This window comes from Micrasema longulum, unplaced genomic scaffold (genome assembly GCF_059751315.1).
Source record: "Micrasema longulum isolate JH-2025_06_02 unplaced genomic scaffold, ASM5975131v1 h1tg001176l, whole genome shotgun sequence".
Taxonomy (NCBI): Eukaryota; Metazoa; Arthropoda; class Insecta; order Trichoptera; family Brachycentridae; genus Micrasema; species Micrasema longulum.
This window is the reverse complement of record NW_028278363.1, coordinates 44,999-67,343: the sequence shown is the minus strand read 5'-3', so window position 1 is coordinate 67,343 and position 22,345 is coordinate 44,999. Positions and strand designations below refer to the sequence as shown.

Sequence of the window (22,345 nt, the reverse complement as noted above, 5' to 3'; positions counted from 1 at the left end):
ATTAAAAAACGAACGCTTCAACAGTAAATCGTAGCGACGTCAAATTTAAAATCAACATTTATGATGCGATTTCAAGATGAACCGCACTATTACGGAGCCATTTTTTCCGATACAAGGTAAAAACTTTAACGGTTAGTCGTAGCGAGATGGCATTAATAAAATTGAACTTATCTCGCGTTCTTCGGTATAATAATGAAAATGATATTTTTCATTCCAGAAAAACAGCTAATAATGCATAGCCAACTCTAACAAGAACACTTAGAACTCACCGTAAAGTTACCTTAGTTTAGAGGATAGTACAAATATTTGTCTTAACTCTTAAAATACTGTGGTAAATAATCCCTTTGCGCACGGTGATGTAACATCGTGTTACTACCAGTAAAAGACGGTATTTTCTAAAGTTCAGACATTTGAAAAAAATTAAAAACATGGAGACATACTGCTTAATAATTCCTTTTCCATAATTAAAGCAAAAAAACATATAATTTAGCCCTGTTATAGCAAAATAAATTAAAAATCACAAATACGCCGCTCATGTTACGCGCGTGCGTCCCCCATCATTGTCATCAACCGACTGATGACTAAATCTGTTTAAGACGACACCTGCCGCAGAACAGCGTCTCTGTCTTGCTTGATATGACTTATATCTTCGTGCTCTTCCTTGTATAAGGTATCTGTATAGATGTGTTGCTGAATTAGCAGACATTCATTCTCCGCGTTGCAAGGATAAATATTTTTTGTATTAACATTTAGCATAGTTATACAAATGTAACTTTCCAAATCGAGTGTGAAAATAACCATTTGAGGATTACAAAAAATATAAATTCACCTTTTTTTAAAATAAGAGAGATATATCAAGTCTTGTGTCCTTTGTCGACTAGTGTGACATCACAGCCACACAAGGGTTAAAAATATGTTCTATTAAATAAGTTATGTTTTAGGCAGTACTTATATGGTTACCGCATCTGCATGTCCGTGTTCATTGGACCTAAAGTATTACTACTTTCTTAAAACAAAAAGAAAATTTCAAAACTGAAATTAATATATAATCGTCTTCATGGTCATTGTCATTATCTTTCCGCACCTAATGGTGCACAGGGCACTGCATTGGCATACCAATCGCAGCGTATCTTAATCATTTTTGCTACATGAAGGTAAGATCATTAGTTTTGCACTTCAGGGCTCCGATTACAATGGGAAGTTAAAGGAGTTACCTTCGACTGTCTATAAAGAATAACCGATATTTGTGTACGAAAATCATAATTTTTGCATGAAGGTTTAAAATATCTTCGTCAATAACCTATGATTGAACATGTTTGGAATAAAAAATGGTATGCATATTTTGCTTTTCGTACAGAAAACTTAATTTTAATTTGTAGAAAATATTGAATAAAAATGTAAACTTTCCACTGTAATATCTCATGTCAACCATACCGGAAATCGAACCTGAGACCTCTTGCATGGTGGGCAAACGCGTTGATTATTCACTACGAGGAGGAACAAATAAAATATAAAAATCATATAACGTTTGCGTGTAACTGTTACATGCTAGGGAATTTGAGCCTTTGAACCGCAGTTGATCGGCTCTCTGAGTCTCCGGCCCTCCGGGCCTCAGTTTATCAGCCCTTCGGACCTATTTAACCGACCATTGGTAATTATTTTAACCCGTTTTTGTCTTTTTTGAAAATTTTGCACGTACTCCATAACAATAATACATTATGACCATTTCTATAGCGACGTTTTCGTTAGGGTGCTCTATATTTTGATACAAAAATACCTATAGCCAACTCTGATTTGTGATAAGACATTTACCAATTTTGAATGTATTTAAAAATAAGTTTTAATATAAGTGTGTGGTATCAATCCCTTTGCTGAGAGCGATGCTTTAAAACGATCGATGACCCCCGCATTAAAAATCCCTTATTAATTTATAATTTTATAAAGCTTATTCAACTTTGCGGTTCCACACCTCCAACTCAGTCGCGTGCACATAGTTTTTAAGTAGGGTAGGCAGTAGAAAAAAAAGTACGTTTTATATAATATAATATACCTAAGAAATTGATCTTACCGAACAGTTTCCTCCATTCGTCACGTAAGTTTATTTATTTATTAATATTTTTTCTCTTACAAACTATTTTTTTATTTTTTAAATTTATTTATTTGGAAGTTCAACAAAGATACATAAAATACATACATGTTTTAAGTAAGCATTACTAACGTTCTTTATATATATCCTCAATTATAGAACTCCACCATCTTTCGTAAATTATATAAAATAAGTGTGTAAAATCAATTTATGTAACAATAAAGATTGAGTTTAGTAAGATAATCATAAGAATTGTGTAAATTAATAATAGAAAAATAATGTGACCTCCTGGGGTTATCCATGCCGAGGACACTTAGCAATATACTTTTTTTTTAATAATATTTTTACAATTGAGAATAAACAAAGAAGACTAACTTAATAAACAGAGATAATTAACAAAATGTTCATACGGCTTTAAACACTGCGTATTTATGTTTATAATTAATCAATGAACATCTATATTATTTATATTACAAAACGCACAATGAAAGAACAAAAACCTAACTGAAGCTATACACTCGTGGAGCAGTTGATTCAATATTGGTTTGGGCGAATGAGACAATCCATTTTACTTGTACGTAGCTCCTGTCCATTTTTTATGGTCTTTTTGAACATTTTCTCGTTACTAATTGTTTTAATAGATAGTGGAAGTAGGTTATATATTTTAATTGGATAATACTCAAAATCCCTTTGTCTGAAAGTGGTATTAGTTTGTATTTGTTTAAGTTGTCTTTTTGTTAAGGATCTAGTGATTATATTATTTGTATGTGATTTATTGTAGGGGTTTTGTTTTTCATTTAAATAAGAGTATTTTTTGAATTTGTGAGTATTTTTTTAGCGTATAATGGTTTTGGTGTCATAAGTTGTGATTTGTGGAATATTTTTTTAGTAGATGCCTGTATCGGGACTCTGAGTATTATGTTTGAATCGCTATATTTTGCATGTTCACACCCAAGTAGTACCCACTTCATAGTCCTAACGCTCCTATATACCTGCGTGAAAAATTTCAACGCTTATCAGTTCATGGTTTACCTCTTCGTTCTAATTCTCAAGGCATTCTCTTTAGTCTTAGCAAACCCTGGCCTATGGCGCGCCGATCGGTACGATACAGTACTTAACCGAATTATATCTAAAGTTTTTAAATTTTACAAATATTTACTGATGTATTTTAGGTTATGTTTTGTTATTGTTTTAATGTAATTCTATAAGGGTAGGCACTGCTTATGTGCCTTTATAGAACTCACGCCACTGCGTCCAACTCATAATGTTTTATAAAAAAATAAATCGTTTTTTGTATCGGAAAATAGGTTCGTTGCTCGTGCGCTCGTTATCAACTTGATAAGGGAAAGTGATACCCATACAGTGTTTAATCATGTAAACAAAGTTCAAATTGCTTTTGTTACTTAACAACATCCACTGAACGCCTTAGGAAAATTTAATGATCTCTCAAGTGCCGTATTGAATACACAATATTATAAAAATACCTGCCTTGATTCACGTGTACAAAAAATATTATTCGAATATGTTATATCAAGGCTGGTATTCTGAACACATTTACAGCGGGCTATAACGCGTATTTAGTACGTAAACATTCGCTATACCGTTCTATAATCGTTTGCTGTTGGCGAATGAGGAAGTTTAAGGTCACCAAAAATTTGATACAATTATTTTTTTTCTAATTCACGGTAAAATTAGAGCATTTAATTGTACCACGAAGTTTCTCGAAACTGTGTAAAAAAAATTATAAAAATGGTTTTAATAAAAAACGATCTAATTTGAACTCCGTCACAAATATTTTAGACAAATCAATCAATCACAGCGTTTTTGTGTTAGGATAGATTTCCGGTTTATGGCAACCATTTTTTTCAGCGTTTATTTTATTTTTACGCAACGGGGTTTTACTTTTAAATGTCAACAGAACTTACCGACAAGAACCTGTGATGTCACGGGCGGAGTAATTACGAAACGCAATAAAAACATGGCGATGATAATACGATACATAAAAATGTATATTTAAAAAGAAATCTAGTTTGAGAGCATTTAATTGTATGGCGAAGTTTCTCGAAAATGTATGAAAATTATTTTCATAAAAATGAACTACTTCGAACGACGTTACTAGTTCTCTGAAATCAACCAATAGCAGAGTGTTGTGATTTGTGATACATTTCCGATTGCCGGGAAGCCATTCCATCAATCAGGACAAGCCACCGTAGAAAACTTGAGACGTCACAGGAGGAGTAATTTTAAAATTACAAAACTTTGAAAAATAGTAGCGCTGATATGATGATACCATACAAAGTAATAAATATTATTTAAATTTCGTCATGGTTTGAAAGTCTTTGAAAAACAAAATATAATAAAATATCACTGAACTTCCTCATTATGCTGTGTTTTTCAAATATTTGAGTTGGATTTTTTATATTTTTTTATTGCTTGTTCTTATGCCATGTAAATATATTGATATGCCATGTATTTTTAAATGATGGTTTTGTTCTATGTAGTATACATGATGATATTGATTGTTAAAGTATCATACAAATATTCGTCCCAACTCAACACAGAACTTTGGTTCTATGCAGTTGGGACTTGTGTCGCAATAAAAGTTAAATTAATATTTTGTGAATAAAAAAAAAATATTCTGCACCAAAATTCTACGCAAAGTTACTTAGGAACCAATTTTTATTCCAGCAAAACCTGCAAAAGGGAGACTCAAAATATATGAACCGGAAAATAAAATTTGTTTATGTAACTCTGTTGATTCGGCCGATAAGAGTTGGAATATTAGGAAAATTTACCCGCGTTAGTATACCCTTATCGACATGCAAAATCTTCCGGGTTAAATGAGCGCGATATAAATATAATAATTTTGCTATATAATTTAACAGCAATCACGAGAAAAATGTGTGGACTGCTTTTTAATTAAATTGTAACATAATATTTATCACAATCATTAACAAATGACAACATGGATGGAGAGTACTTTAGATAAGAAAATATGCAAGTCGTATTAGTCGATACAATTTCACATGCATATACGAGTACATATATCTTCAATCGATTTACAGTATGGAATTGTGGGATGGGGAGGATACTATAAATCAAATTTAAATCCTTTGTTAATTTTACAAAAATAAACATTATTAAAATCATAATTAAAATGCCTAGAATCTACCCATTTAATTTTATTAGTATAAATACAGTTGAATATATTTTTTCAAAAAGAATCTATGATATAAGTTATTTAAGATAAAAAAGTCACCATTTTATCAAAATTAAGAAAAAAAAATATTTGATTAAAGTGTGCCTAGGTGCAAAACTTATTATTTATTATTATTATTCCATGTCCGCTCCCTAGTTGGAGCACATGGTGTCCACAAAGATCCTCCAAGCATGCTACTGTGCCTCCTCCTAAGTCAGGTTTGTGTCCCGTAGTTCTGACACGAACTGCCGACGAACAGTCAGCAATGGACGTCCAGGACGTCGAGAACTTGATGTCTTGTAAAGTAGGCAAGCGTGGTTAAGGCTCTCAGGAGGCATCCGCAGCACATGGCTAAGCCAACCGTATCGCCTCCGCTTGATGACAGTTGTCTTCGGAGTTTGCTGCATCCGTTCTCTTATTACTCGCAAGTTTTTATTAGTGCAACATAAAATTACTATTCTTTCTCGGAAAAAATAATTTAAATCAATTAAATTTAGAAATAAAAAGTATTGAAAATGTAAAATAAGTCAAATCAAAATTAAAGAATCACATGAAACCCGCTTCATTCTAATGTCCAAGCTATATGGATGAGGAACTTCAGCGCTACGGGAAATTGGATACAATAATTTTTTTCTTGCGCGCGGTAAAAATTGGAACATTAAATTGTATCTCAAAGTTTCCTGAAAATAAACGAAAAAATAATAAAAAACATTTCAATAAAAACGGACTACTTTGAATGACGTCACTGGTTCGTATAATGTGAGAGCTATGGAAGATTTACGATTTGCTTGCCATGGATGGACCAATGGGAAGAACTGAATGAGAATAAGCGAAAAAGAACCTCTGACGTCACTCGCGGAGTTATTTCAGAAATACAAAACTTTAAAAAATCTTAGCGCTGATAATACGATGTATAATTTATTTTTTTCAATTGGTTTAGTTTAATACTCCATTAACAAATAAAAAAAAACAAAAATAAATCCACTGAACTTCCTCATACTTGAATAAATATTTTGTAAATCTTTTTAGACATTTCCGCTTCATATGGGCTGTTAGAAATTTGAACGCACTGTTCCATTCAAATCTGCTTTCTGGTCATGGTGCCAACATTTGGAATGAGCTACATCTTCATGGAAAAAATACACCTTCTCTGACTACATTTAGAAACGCCTAAAACATAATGTTATATCCTAAGAAACCTAATCTCCCGTCATTTTATTGAATATTTTTTATTTATTCTCTTTCCTGTTTCCTCTTTCTGTCTCCTTCTCAACTCATTTCCCATAGGTCACACTTTCCTCGTCCTTAAATTTATATAAGATAATATACCTTTAACAATGTTTGATTAGGTCCAAATGCTTGCAGACTGGCTGGATTTCCTCCCTAGGGAGTTGTTCATTTTTAAATTTTTTTCAACAGAGAGGGAAAACATTTTTGAGAAGGGAATATGGAAGTCTAGGCATTTACAGGGCTTATGCCCTGTCATTGGCTGGTTTAAGTGGCCACTTTACACACTGTGTAACATTCACCATTCTGCCCATGTTTGAAGATGCACATTTCCTCAACTCTTCCATCTGTTGACTTTTGTCAAGAAAAAGAGCTGAAACCTTTATCACGTGGGTGAGATTCATCCGGCTGAACCAAATCACCTACTAGGCAACGCCTGAAAACAATTTTCCAATTTTACACTTCTTTTACCAGGTAGTGATTCAACAGTGTTTGATTATGTCAAAATGCTTGCAGACTGGCTGGATTTCCTCCCTAGGGAGGCCAATGACAGGTCATAAGCCCTGTAAATGCTTAGACTTCCATATTTCCTTCTCAAAAATGTTTTCCCTCTCTGTTGAAATTAATTTAAATAATATACCTTTTATAAGGTTGATTTTTTTTTTTAATGCACAAAATTTTAATTTCTTTCGTTAATTTACAACAATTTTACAACCATACAACAAAAACATTGGTAAATTAAGGCATGTATCACTCCAATTTGGGTGGTTTACCGAGTAAATAAAAAGATAAATAAAAAATATAAAAACACAATTTTATCATGGAGCACAATTTTAATTTTTATGTTCTGACTTATTAGAAAATTCGGCGTTAAGTCGGGACTTATGTGCAAGCTTTATCTCGCCATTAAAAAAACAGCAGTTATTTTTAATTTGTTAGTTTTTTTCTTTTTCTTTAACACATTTAAGAAGGCTGAAAGATATTGCTTTTATTAATAAGTCCACTGAAGTATTTTTTGTTTGTGCTTGAGGATTTAAATAAATAAATCTTTAACAAACATTTTCTTATGTGTTCATGACCGAACGCTTTCAAATAAAATATTCTACTGCGACTACTAAGACAAACGAAATTTGTATGTTTTCTACGTTCACCAACAAGAACAAATAAATTAACGTAAGCTTTTAAAATATTTGAAAGCACCGTACGTTTTTATTCTTGTTTTTTCACAAATCTTTTTGACTAATCTTTCTGACTTATCTTTGTAAATGCATTGATTTTTAATTTAAGTCAGATTATTATTAACTTATTATGAACAAAAATCTCCACTAATAAGCCATAATAAGTGGCTCAGGGGGATTTTAGATTTTAGAAATGATGTGAGTGTAACATTGTATCTAAAATTTTAAGAATACCTAATAAATAAATAAACAAAATAAAATACCTATATCCCTAAAATTGAGTCAGTGGTACACACATATCTTCAACCCAAAAATAAATCAATAGATGTCGCTAGTAGTATCGTAGGCCGTCTAATACGTTGTTCCCATTTTTAGTACCTAATTTTTTTGGTTGTGTTTATAAAGAAAAAACTAAACGATAAACATTTTCTGAATGAAATGTTTTATAAAGTCTTAGAAACTTTGATATCAGGTATTTCATATAAGGGTTTGTTGTTTGTTGATAAAGATAAAGAAATAAATACGTTTTTCATTTTAAAAGCAAGAAGAAGTTTCAAATAAGTTTCGAATTTACCGGTCTATCGACAGCGCCCCTAGCGGTTAAATATATAAGCTGTATCTGTCAAACGGCTACGTCAAACAGAAAGTGATAACGCGGAAAATAGGAACAATGAGTTATTACGTGCGTTTGCGAGTCTAGTAATAATTATCTATCGCTACTAACCTATATATTATTCACTACTTTCAACAATGTTTAGTGACTGATATAACATTAAATGTGAACTGTGAAATTTCCTATGTGTTTTGTGTTCGAAACTCACATGTGTCTCTCAAGTGCATTCAAGGTTTGCTCATACTGAAAAATGGGAGAAATTGTTGAACCATTGGATATAGAAAAAGAACTTCAAGAAGTTATAAGGCGAGTTGAACCCGGACTGAAAGATGCCATCAAAAGAGTAAGATTTGATTCATATTATAAATGTATCTCTGTCGAAATTTCGTTATCGTTATAACCTGTAGACATTTTAAAGTTAATGCCTTTTTCCACCTGTTGATAGCCTGGATTTCACAAAACTTTAAACGTGTCAATTTTTTTATTTGCCTTTGGGATTTCACCGTATGGAGGTCAAAATAGCATCTTTATCCGAACAAACGTATATTTAATTATATTTCTGTAAGAGTTTGTTATATGAGCTAAAACCTTGTTGCATTTAAACCTAACCTCCACGAAAATGATTTTGTTGTGTTTTGGGCATAATGTATGAAGTTACCACTTTTTTGTTTATTTTGCTTTTTTTACTGTTTATTATTAAAATATTAAATTGTGAATCATTTGGTAAAATGTTAACGCATATTTTCTTTTAAAAACAAATAATATTTTATTATATAGATAAATAATTTATTATGAATACATAGGTACTACTTATTATGCGATGATTTTTGTTAAAAACAAACATACATATAGGTAGATAGAGTGTCATCAGAAAGCGTCTGGATTTTATTGTTTTAAAATTATTTTTGTATATACATATATAGTTTATTAGTTAAGGTATAACTAAAGTCTGTTCATTATTACAAGAATTTCCAAATAATCAAACCAGCCGAATGATACCCAACAGAGAATAGCCTATTTTACACATATCACCTTAACCTAAACGGCACGGTAAAAATATAGTGGATTGACTTTTTGGTAGGTGTTCAAATTTTATTTGTATGACTATCTAAAATAAATACAACATTACATTACTTGTATCTTGTATCTTATCATCACCAATATTATTTGTGTATTTATTTACGGACTTTGAAGTTTATTTTTAGATATTGTTTTATTATAATATTTCATATACATTATCAGATACCGACACATAAAAATTATAACATCGCATGAAATTAAATTCATCATCGTCATCAAACCCTTATATGTATCTGATGGCGCATAGGGCACTGCATTGCTAATGTAAATGCAGTTTATTTATTTCATCTTTTTCAGGAAGGTAAGGGATCAGTCTTACGCTTCAGGAGCTAGTCAATGAAATGTTGCAGTGATAAACTATCTTTAGAACTAGTATTTCACGTCCCTCAGCTAGGACATGCGGTATTTAAACGTGCCAACCACTACACTACGAGGCGGACTTATCTCCACTCGATTTCCCTTTTCAGGATTTTTACCTGATTTGCCATCGAGTTGAATACGTCCTAGATTTTGGTTTTATTTCACACACAAAACTGTATTAGTCATCTGCCCGGATACAATAAAAACTTACCAAGTATCTCCGAAATCAAAATAATCCTTAGTAATGCTAATTTAATAATTCACTGTTATAATGTATTTTACAAAGCAATGCTGTTTTCTGCTTAGGTATAAGTACGCATTAAAAAAAAAGTTATTGAATATGTCACATTTAAAGCGCCCTTAAGTGACAAAAATTGCTATATTCAGGTGTTCTTTAAACCCTGTCACATCCGAAACCACGATGATCAGTATGGGCAAAAAGACATATTAGCATATTAAAATAATATTTAGAACAAAGATTTTTTTTTTTAATATTTAAAAAAAACATATGGTTGCTTACTTCTGCGGGGGAGAAGCGAGGGGGGCGCGGCCGTGCGGTTGACGATGTATCAGACTCTCCCCTCCCCCGTCCTCGTTTCTCCTCTGCAGAAGTAAGCAACCACTTGTTTTTTTTTTCTATATTTTATTTTTTAAGATTTTAATCGTTCTAAAAATGTATTTTAATGTGCTAATATGTCTTCTTGCTCTTACTAATAATCGTGGTTTCGGATGTGACAGGGTTTAAAGAACACCCTGTATAAGTTATCCATAATATTAATTACATTCCTGTTAATTTCTCTAATAAATAAAATAAATAAATGACTGGCTTCTATACTTCCTTGGGGTGGTATTCCAAACGCTCTCGCGGCCGTATTATCTCGCGTATTTACATACAAATTCACGAGAAAAACTGTTTTCTCGTGCCGCAAGAGCGGTTCAGAATAGCACCCTAGCTAATATTAAATCATTTATTTGCTATCGATAATTTCATATCAAACTTACCTCTACATCTTCGCTGACTCTGCTTTTCTTTCAAGGGATCATCTTATTCTTGTCTGGAATTTTAACCCCGATTCTAATCAGAAAATCCTTTGTCCGCTTATATTCTCCTTGCTGGCTTCCTATCTAAATCTAATCCATCCTTTATCGATTATATCAACATATAAGCTTAATTCCTCCAAAAAATATTGAATATTTTCTTCAGGTTAGGTTTCCGGGGTTGAATATGTACGAGTACATACAAATATCTTAGGAAATTGTTTATCTACGGAGATTTTAATTTTAAATAAGAAATTAAACAAAAGTTTTTCTTTATCTTTCTTAAACTCTAAATTAATTCATTTCCTACCTATAATAATTCTTTATTTGTGGCAGCCGGATTAATTTTTTTATTTATTAATATTTTTTTCCATTACAAAATATGATTAATAATAAAAATAATGATTCTCACTATAGCTAGAATACGAGTACATATGAGCCCATTGCGGGCAAATTTAACCAACTTGACAAAACGGTCAAACTTTTGTATTCATAGTTTTGACTCTATGAACTTTTTTGCCTAATCTTTTTTACTGGATTTAATTATGTAGTCGGATGGCAGAAGATACCATCTCTATTTTTTTATGTTTTTTAGTTTTTGACAGTTTTCATAAATATTTCAGTAAATACACATAGAAAAAAAAGTACGTTTGTGCAAGGGAAAATCAAACCGCGTTTCCTTTTAAAATGTCAGTTAGTTCACTTCACCTGCAATGAGCTCATATTGTCTTATATTACAAAACAACTTCATATTATATAAGGGTAAATAATGTAAATATACAAATTTATTTTCTATTTTTTTTTTTTTTTCATACACATTTAATTTACAAAGAAATATAATTACAAAAATGCACTTTAGAAATATACATCTTAAAATTTAGCTATAACATGAATTGGAAAAAATGCCCACAAAGACTTAAGCGTTTGAGCGTGGGCCATTCCTTTTTTAATTACTAAAAAGTTAAAAGCATATATATATGGTATGACATAAACATGAAAAAAAAGACAAGAAAAGCTTACAGCAGTTTAAGTTGGCCAATAGAGCTTCATAAACTAGTAAATAAAAAATACTTTTTTAATAAAACTATCTATGAACAGGAGTGTGGGGTCAGATAATGAGTTTGAAAGAGACAGGAAGAAGATCAGCGGTACATTTCTGAACCGCTCTCGTGGCCGTAGAAAACACGTTTATCTTGTGTATTTACATACAAAATATACGAGATTAAAGTGTTTTCTACGGCCGCGAGAGCGTTTGTAATATCGCCTCTGGTAAGAAAAAGAATTGAAAAATTCTAGAAAGTTAGGGTTCTAAGGATATATAATGTTTCAGGCATTTTTTTTAAGTTTCTAAGGAAGATGCATTTATTATTTGTTCAGAGGTTTAGTTATTTTTTACTTATGGCTGTGAAATACAGTGACATAAATGTATTTATGTTAATATTTTAACCTGTGGTTACTCAGTCCTTGGTTAAACGCCTTGAGGTGTTAAATCACCATTGTCGTAAAATCACTGAGCGATGATGCATGACACGCACTTCTTATAATCTCACTGTACCAGGGGCGAATTCTCCTAATAATTACTTATTTGCAGCTTACCATATTTTTTTGACATCGAAAGTAATGTTTTATGTGACATTATTATTAAGAAAAAACACCCCACAAATAAAACTGCATTTCTTCGGTAAGTAAATTTATATCATACTCCGTACAGTAAGCTAGTTGCTCCTCTATTTTCCGAAATTATTACTACTGAATTACACGAGATTAATCGCTGAAGAAAAAAACATGAATTTATTTACGTCTGTAAACCCCGAATTTTAGAATAACGTAAGAAAAATTACACTTGCGATTACAGAAAAATTTTGCAGCTTTCCTTAATGCAATTTAGTCTTACAACACTTCTTCGTAAGGGCTATTATACTTTAAAATAAATCTTTTTGACTTAAAACCGCCTAAGAGAGGTAGCATTATACGCACTCATTATGTGTAAGAAAGAGATAACGAATATATTATGTATGTCTTAACGCGGAAGTTACAATAATACTTGATAAGTTTCGTTGGTTTGAAAGTGAATTTGTCGTAAAAAAAATAATATAACGAATTGATATTTTAATCCATAATATTGGCATATATAGCTTTAGTGGGTTTAAAAAAAAAAGATTTGCCAAACAAAAATAAAACATACATTATTTATAAAATGTTTTTGTGCCGACGATGACAGTTCAATTATAGGTTATTCTTCAGTATCCATTTAAACTTTAAAAAATATGTTTGAGTTAAGATAAAAACGTTACTAGTGTAAAATGTTAAAAATATATATTTACAAAGAATTTTTAAATGTATAACTTATATCGTTTCTTGAATATTAAAGTGATAAAAAATCGATGAAACAATGATAGTCAGACGTAAACAGTGATGCATCGGTACGCCACTGAATAATACAGTTTTATAAATTAGTTTTTCGACGACCGGATTAGTACATAAAATAGCCGTGCGGATGAATCGTTGCTTTCTAGTGATAAGGGTGGGCTGTTCGAGTCCTCGCGGGATCCAGTTTTTTGCAATAATGTTTTTTTATTTAATGCATTTTTTTATTAATCAAATGTTGGTGGTACATTAGAAAATATTTTTACTGAAACTATTAGCCGCTAGTGCCATTTGTTATGGATTATTTATCAAATATAAAATAGAACAGTTTTTTTTATGTGCCATACCAGCGCTATGGACATTTTGACAGAATTTTCGTAGCTTGCCAATTTTAAAACTTACCGCTCGCTACTGCACTGTACAAACCTTTTCAATGTTGGCTATGCAATCTAAAAAAATGTCTTTTCTGGAGTGACAAAAAACTCTTCCAAACCTTGAAATTTCTGAACATTTTGTCGAATTATTTCAATAAAAAAGTTAGGTTTAAGTCTAATTTTTAACAAGGTTTCAATACGGATTGTTTTTTTTATACAAAGAAGAGTATGAATGTTATCCGGTTAGAATTTCCAAATTTATTATATTATTAAAATATCGGCCTCGTGATTTAGTGGTCAGCGCGTTCGCCTACCATGCAAGAGGTTTTGGGTTCGATTCCCGGCATGGTTGACATGAACCATTTATTTAAAAAGGTGTTTTTAAACTGGAATATTCCATAGCCCCTGGACTGGCACCTAAAGCGTAAGACTTATCATTTTGCCTTCACGTAACAAAAATGATCAAGATCCGCTGCGATTGGTGTACCAATGCAGTACCCTATGCACTATGCCCTATTAGGTGCGGAAAGGGAATGATGATGACGATGATAAAAAATAACACGAACATTATGCTTTACCCTTTTCACTGTTTTTCAAACAGATCATTATAACACTTAGCTTTACTTATAATAAACACCGATTTTTTCGGCACTGAACTGAACTGAACTGAAGTGAAGATGACTCACCATCGCAGGTCCAAAAGGCGAATGTCCGTACTCTCGAAATGTATTGCGACAGAGAGAGAAAACACTTTTGAGAAGGAAATATGGAAACTAGGCATTTACAAGCCTTACGACCTGTTTTAAATAGTCACTTTACACACCATGTAATATTCACCATTCTGCCTATGTTTGAACATCCACATCTCCTCAACTTTTCCATTTGTTGACGTATAAACCTTTATTGTTGTGTAAAGTGACCACTGTACTTACAATAATTGATAATTTAATATAAGTATTTTTTAAAATTATACTTTGATAAAGGTGCATGTGTTGCTCCGAAACCGGTCAGTAATTGAATAAAAGTAATAAGTGTGTAAATACAAAGCGTTTAGTAGTATTTTTAATTTTAAAAATATACATTTTCAATGAGGAAGCAGTGTCTTTTTTTATTGATTTATTTGTTAATAGACTATTAAACTAATCCAAAATTTTTATTCTTATATATCGTATTATCAGCGCTATCATTTTTTAACGTTTTGTATTTCTGAAATAACTCCGCGTGTGACGTCAGAGGTTGTTCTTTGACAGTTCTTCCGATTGGTTCGTTTACGGTGACCAAACCGGATACCCTTTAAAGCTCTCATATCATTGGATGGTTCATATGAACCAGTGACGTCATTCAAAGTCGAGCAATTTTATTAAAATATTTTTAATTATTTTTTTCGTACATTTTCAAGAGTTTTTGTTGTACTATTAAATGCTCTAATTTTTACCGCGCGGAAGAAAACATTTTTTGTATCTAATTTACCGTAGGGCTGAAGTTCCTCATTGAGTAACTCACATTGGTGATTTTATGGCCGGAATTTTATGAAAGTATTTACACGATTAATCTTAATCCAATGTTATCTTTGGATTTCATTTTATGTTTATTGCAGTCCAAATATTAATCCTTAATGTTACTGTTTTTTTGCGTTCTAATTTTAAAATATCGCACAACAAAATTCTCAAACTTTTACGCAGCCTCCTTCGTTTTTATATCTTAGTTAAATTTCGAACTCACAAAAATATTCGTTACGGTTAGTATTTCAAAACAAAATCACAAGTAATCGAAAGTGTCGTGTAAAAAAGAAAGTTTGTGACCTTGTTTATCGAACAAGTACTATCAGACATGGTTTTAGATACGACCATATATATAATAGGTAGGCACTAGGTATGCAGGTACGCACTAGTGATGTTAATAAATACTTTATTATAGTTTAATAATCGTCTATTCACGATGCATTAAAACTTAAACATCCGTTCCGCCAATGCAAAAATTAATAAATAAAATAAATTCCACAAATTAAATACTGACTGTGCTACTTAATTCATTTTACCGGCACCGGGTCCCAACTTCATTGTAAGAACTTATGTTTTAAAATTAAATTATTCAACTATATTTTTTTCATGTAATACGTACCTATATTTTTAAACACTTTGAAGTCTCTCAATTTTGTGTTGATAATTGAAATGTTTATTTTGAAAATAAAACGACGCATTAAAAAAATTACAATTTATTTCCCTGGAATAGCGATTTTTTTTTCATACGTTTTTAAACTTTTAACATTTCATAAAATATAATAAATATAACAACTATGTTTTTAACAACATTTTTTTTTCCGCCAACCTGTTTCAAAGCAAACAAGCGTAACTAATGAATTAATTCCTATTTACACGTGAACCCAATAAATCAAGTCTTTTTTCCTTACAAGAGTGGTAATTTTTATTTTAACATTTCAATTTATTTATTTTTTATTTTTTACAAGTAACTAAAATCCCACCAGGCCTCGAGTAACTCTACATATGTACTATTTATCGCTTTAATATAAATTCCTAAGAAAACAGCAGTATGCCCCAAAACACTATAAAATATTAAGAATTTAAGTATAATTCTAAATGAATTAGAAAGCCTATTTATACCTTATTTTTATTTAATTTAAAAAAAAATTAATCCTGACCCCAGAATATGGAATTTTTTTTAAACATTCTTATTTGACTTTTTTGGTTCTACCGTTTTTCTTGTAGTTTTCGAAATTACAGTTTCTTAAATTTGTGCTTTGTGATTTGGTATTTTATTTTATTTGGGAAATCAAAAGTTCTACATATATATTTATAATAAACAAACAGATGTAGTGTATACACTCAGAACTAAAAACAGATTTTCACAAAGTGTACAAAGTTAGTAAAGAAAATATATTGCATATTAAAAAAATACATATAAGTTTATACATGTTATTTTCATGTACTCGTAAGTATTTTTCAACAATCTAATTTTTTTAATTTTTTTTTGAGAACAGTTAATTGTCAATTATGCGGTGATGGGCAATATTAATTAAATTGGGACGAGGATGCTTGAAGAGAGGATAAGGAGGGGAAGGGAGATGTACATATTTATTATTACAATGTCTACCAAGTTACATAATGTATTTTTAGTGTAAATTTTAAATCTGACAGAATGATGTTTGTGTAATCTATATCTTTAAATTTTGTATTGTACACTGAAAAAGTCCTACGAAAATAAGCATTTTTAGCATACGATGTTTTACTTATTGGTACATGAAACAGGAGGTACCGTCTACAAATCCTGGCTGGCACATGTATTGTTATTAAATTAAGTAGTTCTGTATAGTCAACTATTCTTGTCATCATTTTGTGAAACAGTAGTTGGTCAAAGTGATCCCATGGTAGGTGGAGACAGTAAGAGTTGATACATAAGAAATACCGCTTTTGTATTTTAGGTACGTTATAAATTTGTTTTGAATATTTTCTATTCTTGTTATATATATTTGGCATACTGGGGATTCCATATCTGAGATGCGTATTCCAAATGGCTTCTGACAAACGTATAATATAATGAAATTAGGGCCTTTGGATTATCAAATTGTTTACTCATTCGAATTATGAAACCTAACATGCTCAATGCTTTGGAGGTAATTTTATTGATATGCGATTCAAAAAGTAGTTTCGAGTCTAAAACAATCCCAAGATCTTATTTCCCGTGCTTTCTCATTATTCCATTATTGGTATGCGAATATTGATCTTATTTTTCTTTTGTTATTTGTTTTTCCCTTCCTAATTCATTATTTAATGGTTATTTTTTTCTTTTGCAACAGAGAGGGAAAACATTTTTGAAAATGGAATATGGAAGTCTAGGAATTTACAGGGCTTATGACCTGTCATTGGCTGGTTTAAGTGGCTACTTTACACACTGCAACCTTCACCATTCTACGTATATTTAAGCATCTACATTACCTCAACTCTTCCGTCTGCTGACTTCCTCAAAACATTGTCGAATTAAGTAACTGGTATAAGAAGTATAAAAATTGGAAAACTGTTTTCAGGCGTTGCCTAGTAGGTGAATTGGTTCAGCCGGATGAATCTCACCCAGACGATAAAGGTTTCAGCTCTTTTGTTTCACAAAAGTCAACAGATGGAAGAGTTGAGACGATGTGGATGTTTAAACATAGGCAGAATGGTGATTGTCACACAGTATGTAAAGTGGTCACTTAAACCAGCCAATGACAGGTCGTAAACCCTGTAAATGCCTAGAATTCCATATTCCCTTTTCGAAAAAAAATTCCCTCTCTACTGCAACAAATTTGGATATAAATAATTCCCTAGGGAGGATATCCGGCATGTCTGCAAACATTAGGGCATACTCAAAACATTGTTGAGTTATTGTTTCTCTTTATGAACACCGTTTTTGTTGTTATTTTTTTTTCCAGTATTTAGATATATGTTATTTCGGGTACCTAGGATATATAATTATAAGTATTTTTTTTCACTTAAATTGTAAATTCAAAAGTTTAGATTTCATTTATTTATTTTATTTGTAAAGCGCCCTCGAGGTATTATATTACAAATATAGTGCTTTATAAGTTATCCATGATAATAATAAAATAAAATTCTAGGAGCTCTAAACATCCACATTCCACCATAACCCCAAGAAATATTCCCCTCCTGCAGAGTGGTTTTATACTGAAATAACTGGCCGAACATAGTGGTGCATTCCATTACTGTCAACATGCTTTCGAAACCGCTTGGGTGAATTTTCAAAAGGAAAACAATGCATAAAATATATTTAGTATATTCAGGACATCAGCAAACCTTACCTATAATGCAATAGTATTATCTAAACATAAATCGAGTAAAAATAAAACTAAAAGATGCCGTAAATGGATCTTGTAGCCAAAACGATTGTAAAATATGTTGCCGTCCTCAACAACAAAAATAGAGCAGAGGAAAAGCGGTCTGACTTCTCTTTATACAAACGTATTCCTGTATTTTCTCCCTGGATTATTTATTTATTTCATTGGGTAAACAAACAATATGTACCTACATAAATATTGTCAATTTCTTTGCATATTAGTGTAGCACCAAAAAATTATTTACACTTAAATTAAGTTAAATATAGCAATAGTAATGTAGTTAAATATTATGGGATTAAAGCGATGATTTTCTTATAAAATGTAAATATTTACCAAAAACGTGTCTATCGTTTTGTTTTTTTGATAAAAAAAAATTTATGGGACCTAGGACCATCCAAAAACCCAAAAAAATGCCCTGTTTTGTGTGCCGTCTTCGGACGTACGGTGCACAAAAACAATATATAATTTTCAAAAACGGAAAAGGTAAAAAACCGACGCAGAAAAATTTTGGAAACTTTTTCTGGATTTTGGAAACCGGAACAACGAAACCTCGAATTTGGTTATGCATAATATGTCCGACGTGCAGTTGTCTTTTTCGCACAATATCGTAGAGGCATCAGCGAGAGAGTGACAGAAAAACTATGTTCAAATTCCTGTTTATTTATTTATGCTTTATTAAGTTACTTCATAACATCTTAAGAACTAATATAAACTTTTAATAACATTATAATGTTTTTATCGAAATTTCGCAATAACATATTTTTTCAAATTAATTTGTAATATTTCGATCTTTTCTTTCTCCTTTATTCCTTCAGGTAACTCATTGTACAGCTTCAATCCCTTGTACAATGAGTTTTGAGATTCTTTTTTTCTCTTCATTGGTAATCTTATCTTTTTTTTATCCCAATATTTAATAACAATACATGTGTCAGCTAGGATTTGTAGACGGTAACACCTGTTTCATGTACCAGTAAGTAAACATCGTGTGTTAAAAATGCTTTTTTTCGTAGGACTTTTTCAGTGTGCAATACACAATTTAAAGATATAGATTACACAAACATCACTCTGTCAGATTTGAAATTTACACTAAAAATGCATTATGTTAATTATCTAACTCAGTAGACATTATAATAATAAATATGTACATCTCCCTTCCTCTCCTTATCCTCTCTTCAAGCATTCATGTCCTAATCCCGCCCAATTTACAACAACTTACTGTTCTTAAAAAAAATATTTTAAAAATTCTCTGATTACTGAAAAATATGTACGAGTACATGAAAATAACATTTTTATATGCATTTATTTAATATGTAATATATTTTATTTACTAACTTTGTATACTTTGTAGAAATCTGTTATTAGTTCTGAGTTTATACACTATATCTGTTTGTTTACTATAAATATGTATGTAGAACTGTTGATTTCCCAAATAAAATAAAATCCCTTGTTTCATATGTATGACATTGAAATTGAAATTTCTCTGCCACCGCTTAATAGAACAACCATGATTGAAATGCGCCACATTTGGGTTGCATTACAGTGCCCTTTGAGTCACTGGGTGTGGATTTGGGTTTAGCGGTACTAAGTACATTCTGTTTTTTATTAGTAAAATCTATGATGTTTTCGAATGTTACCGTAATAGGTAAAAATAGATTACGTTATGTAATAAAAAAGCAATCTTGCTGATTATCTAAAGTGTCGTTACACTGTAAAACTCCATATTTTATCGTCGGCAGAAGTTTGTAATGACAATATTAATATCAAACATTAAAAACTTTCAGATTACATACTATGTAACTTAAATTTCTTGGTCCATTGTCACGTAGGTATGTAAAATTTAATAAATGACTTAATACTTTGACCCTCTTAATTGTATTACTTAATAACCTATTAATTCAACGTTAAATATTTCAACAACAACAAACTATCACGCTGTTTCCTCGTAAGGGTAGGCAGAGAGATAGAACGCCAAATCACTCTACCTTTGCATGAAGATCTCGCTTCCCCTACATTCATACATCTTCTCATGCACGAGCACCGATTATTCCGACTTTTGACATGTCTCATCTTCAAGTATTTGCTGGATTTGGTCATGCTATATCTTTCTCGGTTTTCCTCTGTTTCTGCATCCATCAACATTCGCATTGTAAATATTCTTAGCCGTTCTTTCGCTGTCCATTCGCTCTACATGTCCAAACCAGCGCAGAGCTTCTTTCTTGATTCTGTCGATAATGCATGTCTCAGCCTTACACAGTTCACGGATCTCGACATTTGTGCACCTATCATACAACGTTTTACCACACATTCGCCTGAGGGATCGCATCTCGACAGCATTTAACCTACTTTCATCATTATTTTTTCAATTCCATATTTCGCTCCCATACATTAGAGTTGGCACTAAAACTCCACTGTGAACTGCTAGTTTTGCCTCCTGCGATAAACATTTTTTTGGCAAAGTAGATTTTAGTGCACCGTTCACCCTGTTCCCGGCACTCACCCTCCTTTCAATATCTTACTTAGTCTTTCCATCCCTAGTAAACCATACTTCCCAGATACACAAATTCTTCTACCTGATTCAGAATATCTCCGTTCACACTGATCTCACATTTAGTTATATTTTCATCCCTTTCAAAAACCATTTCGATTTGTCAACATTGATAAGCAAATCGCGTTTCTTGCATACATCGTAAGCTTTTGTTACGAAGAATTGCAGGTCGTCTTTGCTGCTAGCAAGAAGCACGGCATTATCAGCATACAGAAGACAGTTAACAGTTATACCACTCATTTTTCTTCCGATTCTTAAATCTAAACTATATTACTTAATAACCTGTTAATTCAACGCTAAATATTTCCCTGGTAAAATATAAGTATTTTATTTATTTATTTTAAATATTACAGTTGTGCATGCATAAACAAATCCTTAAACGTGCTTCTTATTATTACAGTGGTGCCTCACACAACGAACTTAATTCGTTCCAGGAGCAAGTTCGTTATGCGAAAAGTTCGTTATGTGAAACGCGTTTTCCCATAACAATACATGTTAAAAAAAATAATTCGTTCTGTAGCATAAAATATGGTAAGATGACATAAAAAAAGATAAATTTTTTGTTATTATTTTTATTTAGATACATCTAAAAACATAATGAAAAAAACACACATTTTTTAATTTTAAGAAATAATCGAATCTTGCACATCTTCATCCATTTTCCGCTTTTTGGCCGATGGTGCAGTGAAAAACCTGTCCAAAGTCGTTTGTTTCTCTCTTTTCTTCAACATCTGCCGGAAATAACGGACAAGAGTATCGGAGTACAGGTCGTTGATCCTGTTTGCTTCAGCGGAATCCGGATAGTGGGCATTGGTAAACTCCTGAACTGCTTTCCATTTGACCAGGATGTTCTTGATGTCAGCAGTTGGAATTGGTTGATTGTTTGATTGTTGCTCCTCGTTATCAGATGACGCTTCCCTTTGAGCATTGTCCTGTTGTTGGGCCAGAAGTGTTTGGAGCTCTTCAGTTGTCAGCTCTTCTTTGTGTTCCTCAATAAGCTCCTCTACATCCTCTTCAACGATTGCTGCGACACGTGCGTAAGTTAAGCGTACTGCTCAGTGACTAACGACTGCCTGCGCGGAAGGATGCAATAAATCGGCAGTGATCGTGTGAAGTGGGCGACTTCGTTGTGTGAAGCGAAGTTCGTTGTATGAATCGTGAAATGAACGAAAAGGAAGTTCGTTGTGTGCAGCGTTCGCTGTGCGAGGCGTTCGTTATGCGAGGCACCACTGTATTTATAAATTGTGTAATAAATAATATGAGTTGAAATTTTGTTTTTTTTTTCTTCGTATATGTTTTTTTCCCATTTAATAATATTTTTTACTGCCTTATTCAGTGACTTCAACTTCTTTCCAAATATAATTCCGATCTGAACTTTTTATCTGGTATTGTGATTATGTTCTGGTTAGCTTCATTTTTTTTCCAAAAT

The 22,345-nt window shown here is 31.8% G+C and overlaps 2 protein-coding genes across 2 annotated transcripts in view; one reads left to right on the top strand and one right to left on the bottom strand.

Moving 5' to 3' along the window:
• LOC148276622 (uncharacterized) overlaps positions 1–22,345 on the bottom strand; it is a 248,787-nt gene that overhangs the window by 221,273 nt on the left and 5,169 nt on the right. The gene's annotated exons all lie outside the window — the stretch shown is intronic.
• Positions 8,406–22,345, top strand: part of LOC148276621 (uncharacterized) — a 39,628-nt gene continuing 25,688 nt past the window's right edge. The window contains 1 exon segment of the mRNA XM_088234010.1: positions 8,406–8,646. Coding sequence (XP_088090136.1) covers positions 8,554–8,646 — 93 coding nt within the window. The 5' untranslated portion in view covers positions 8,406–8,553.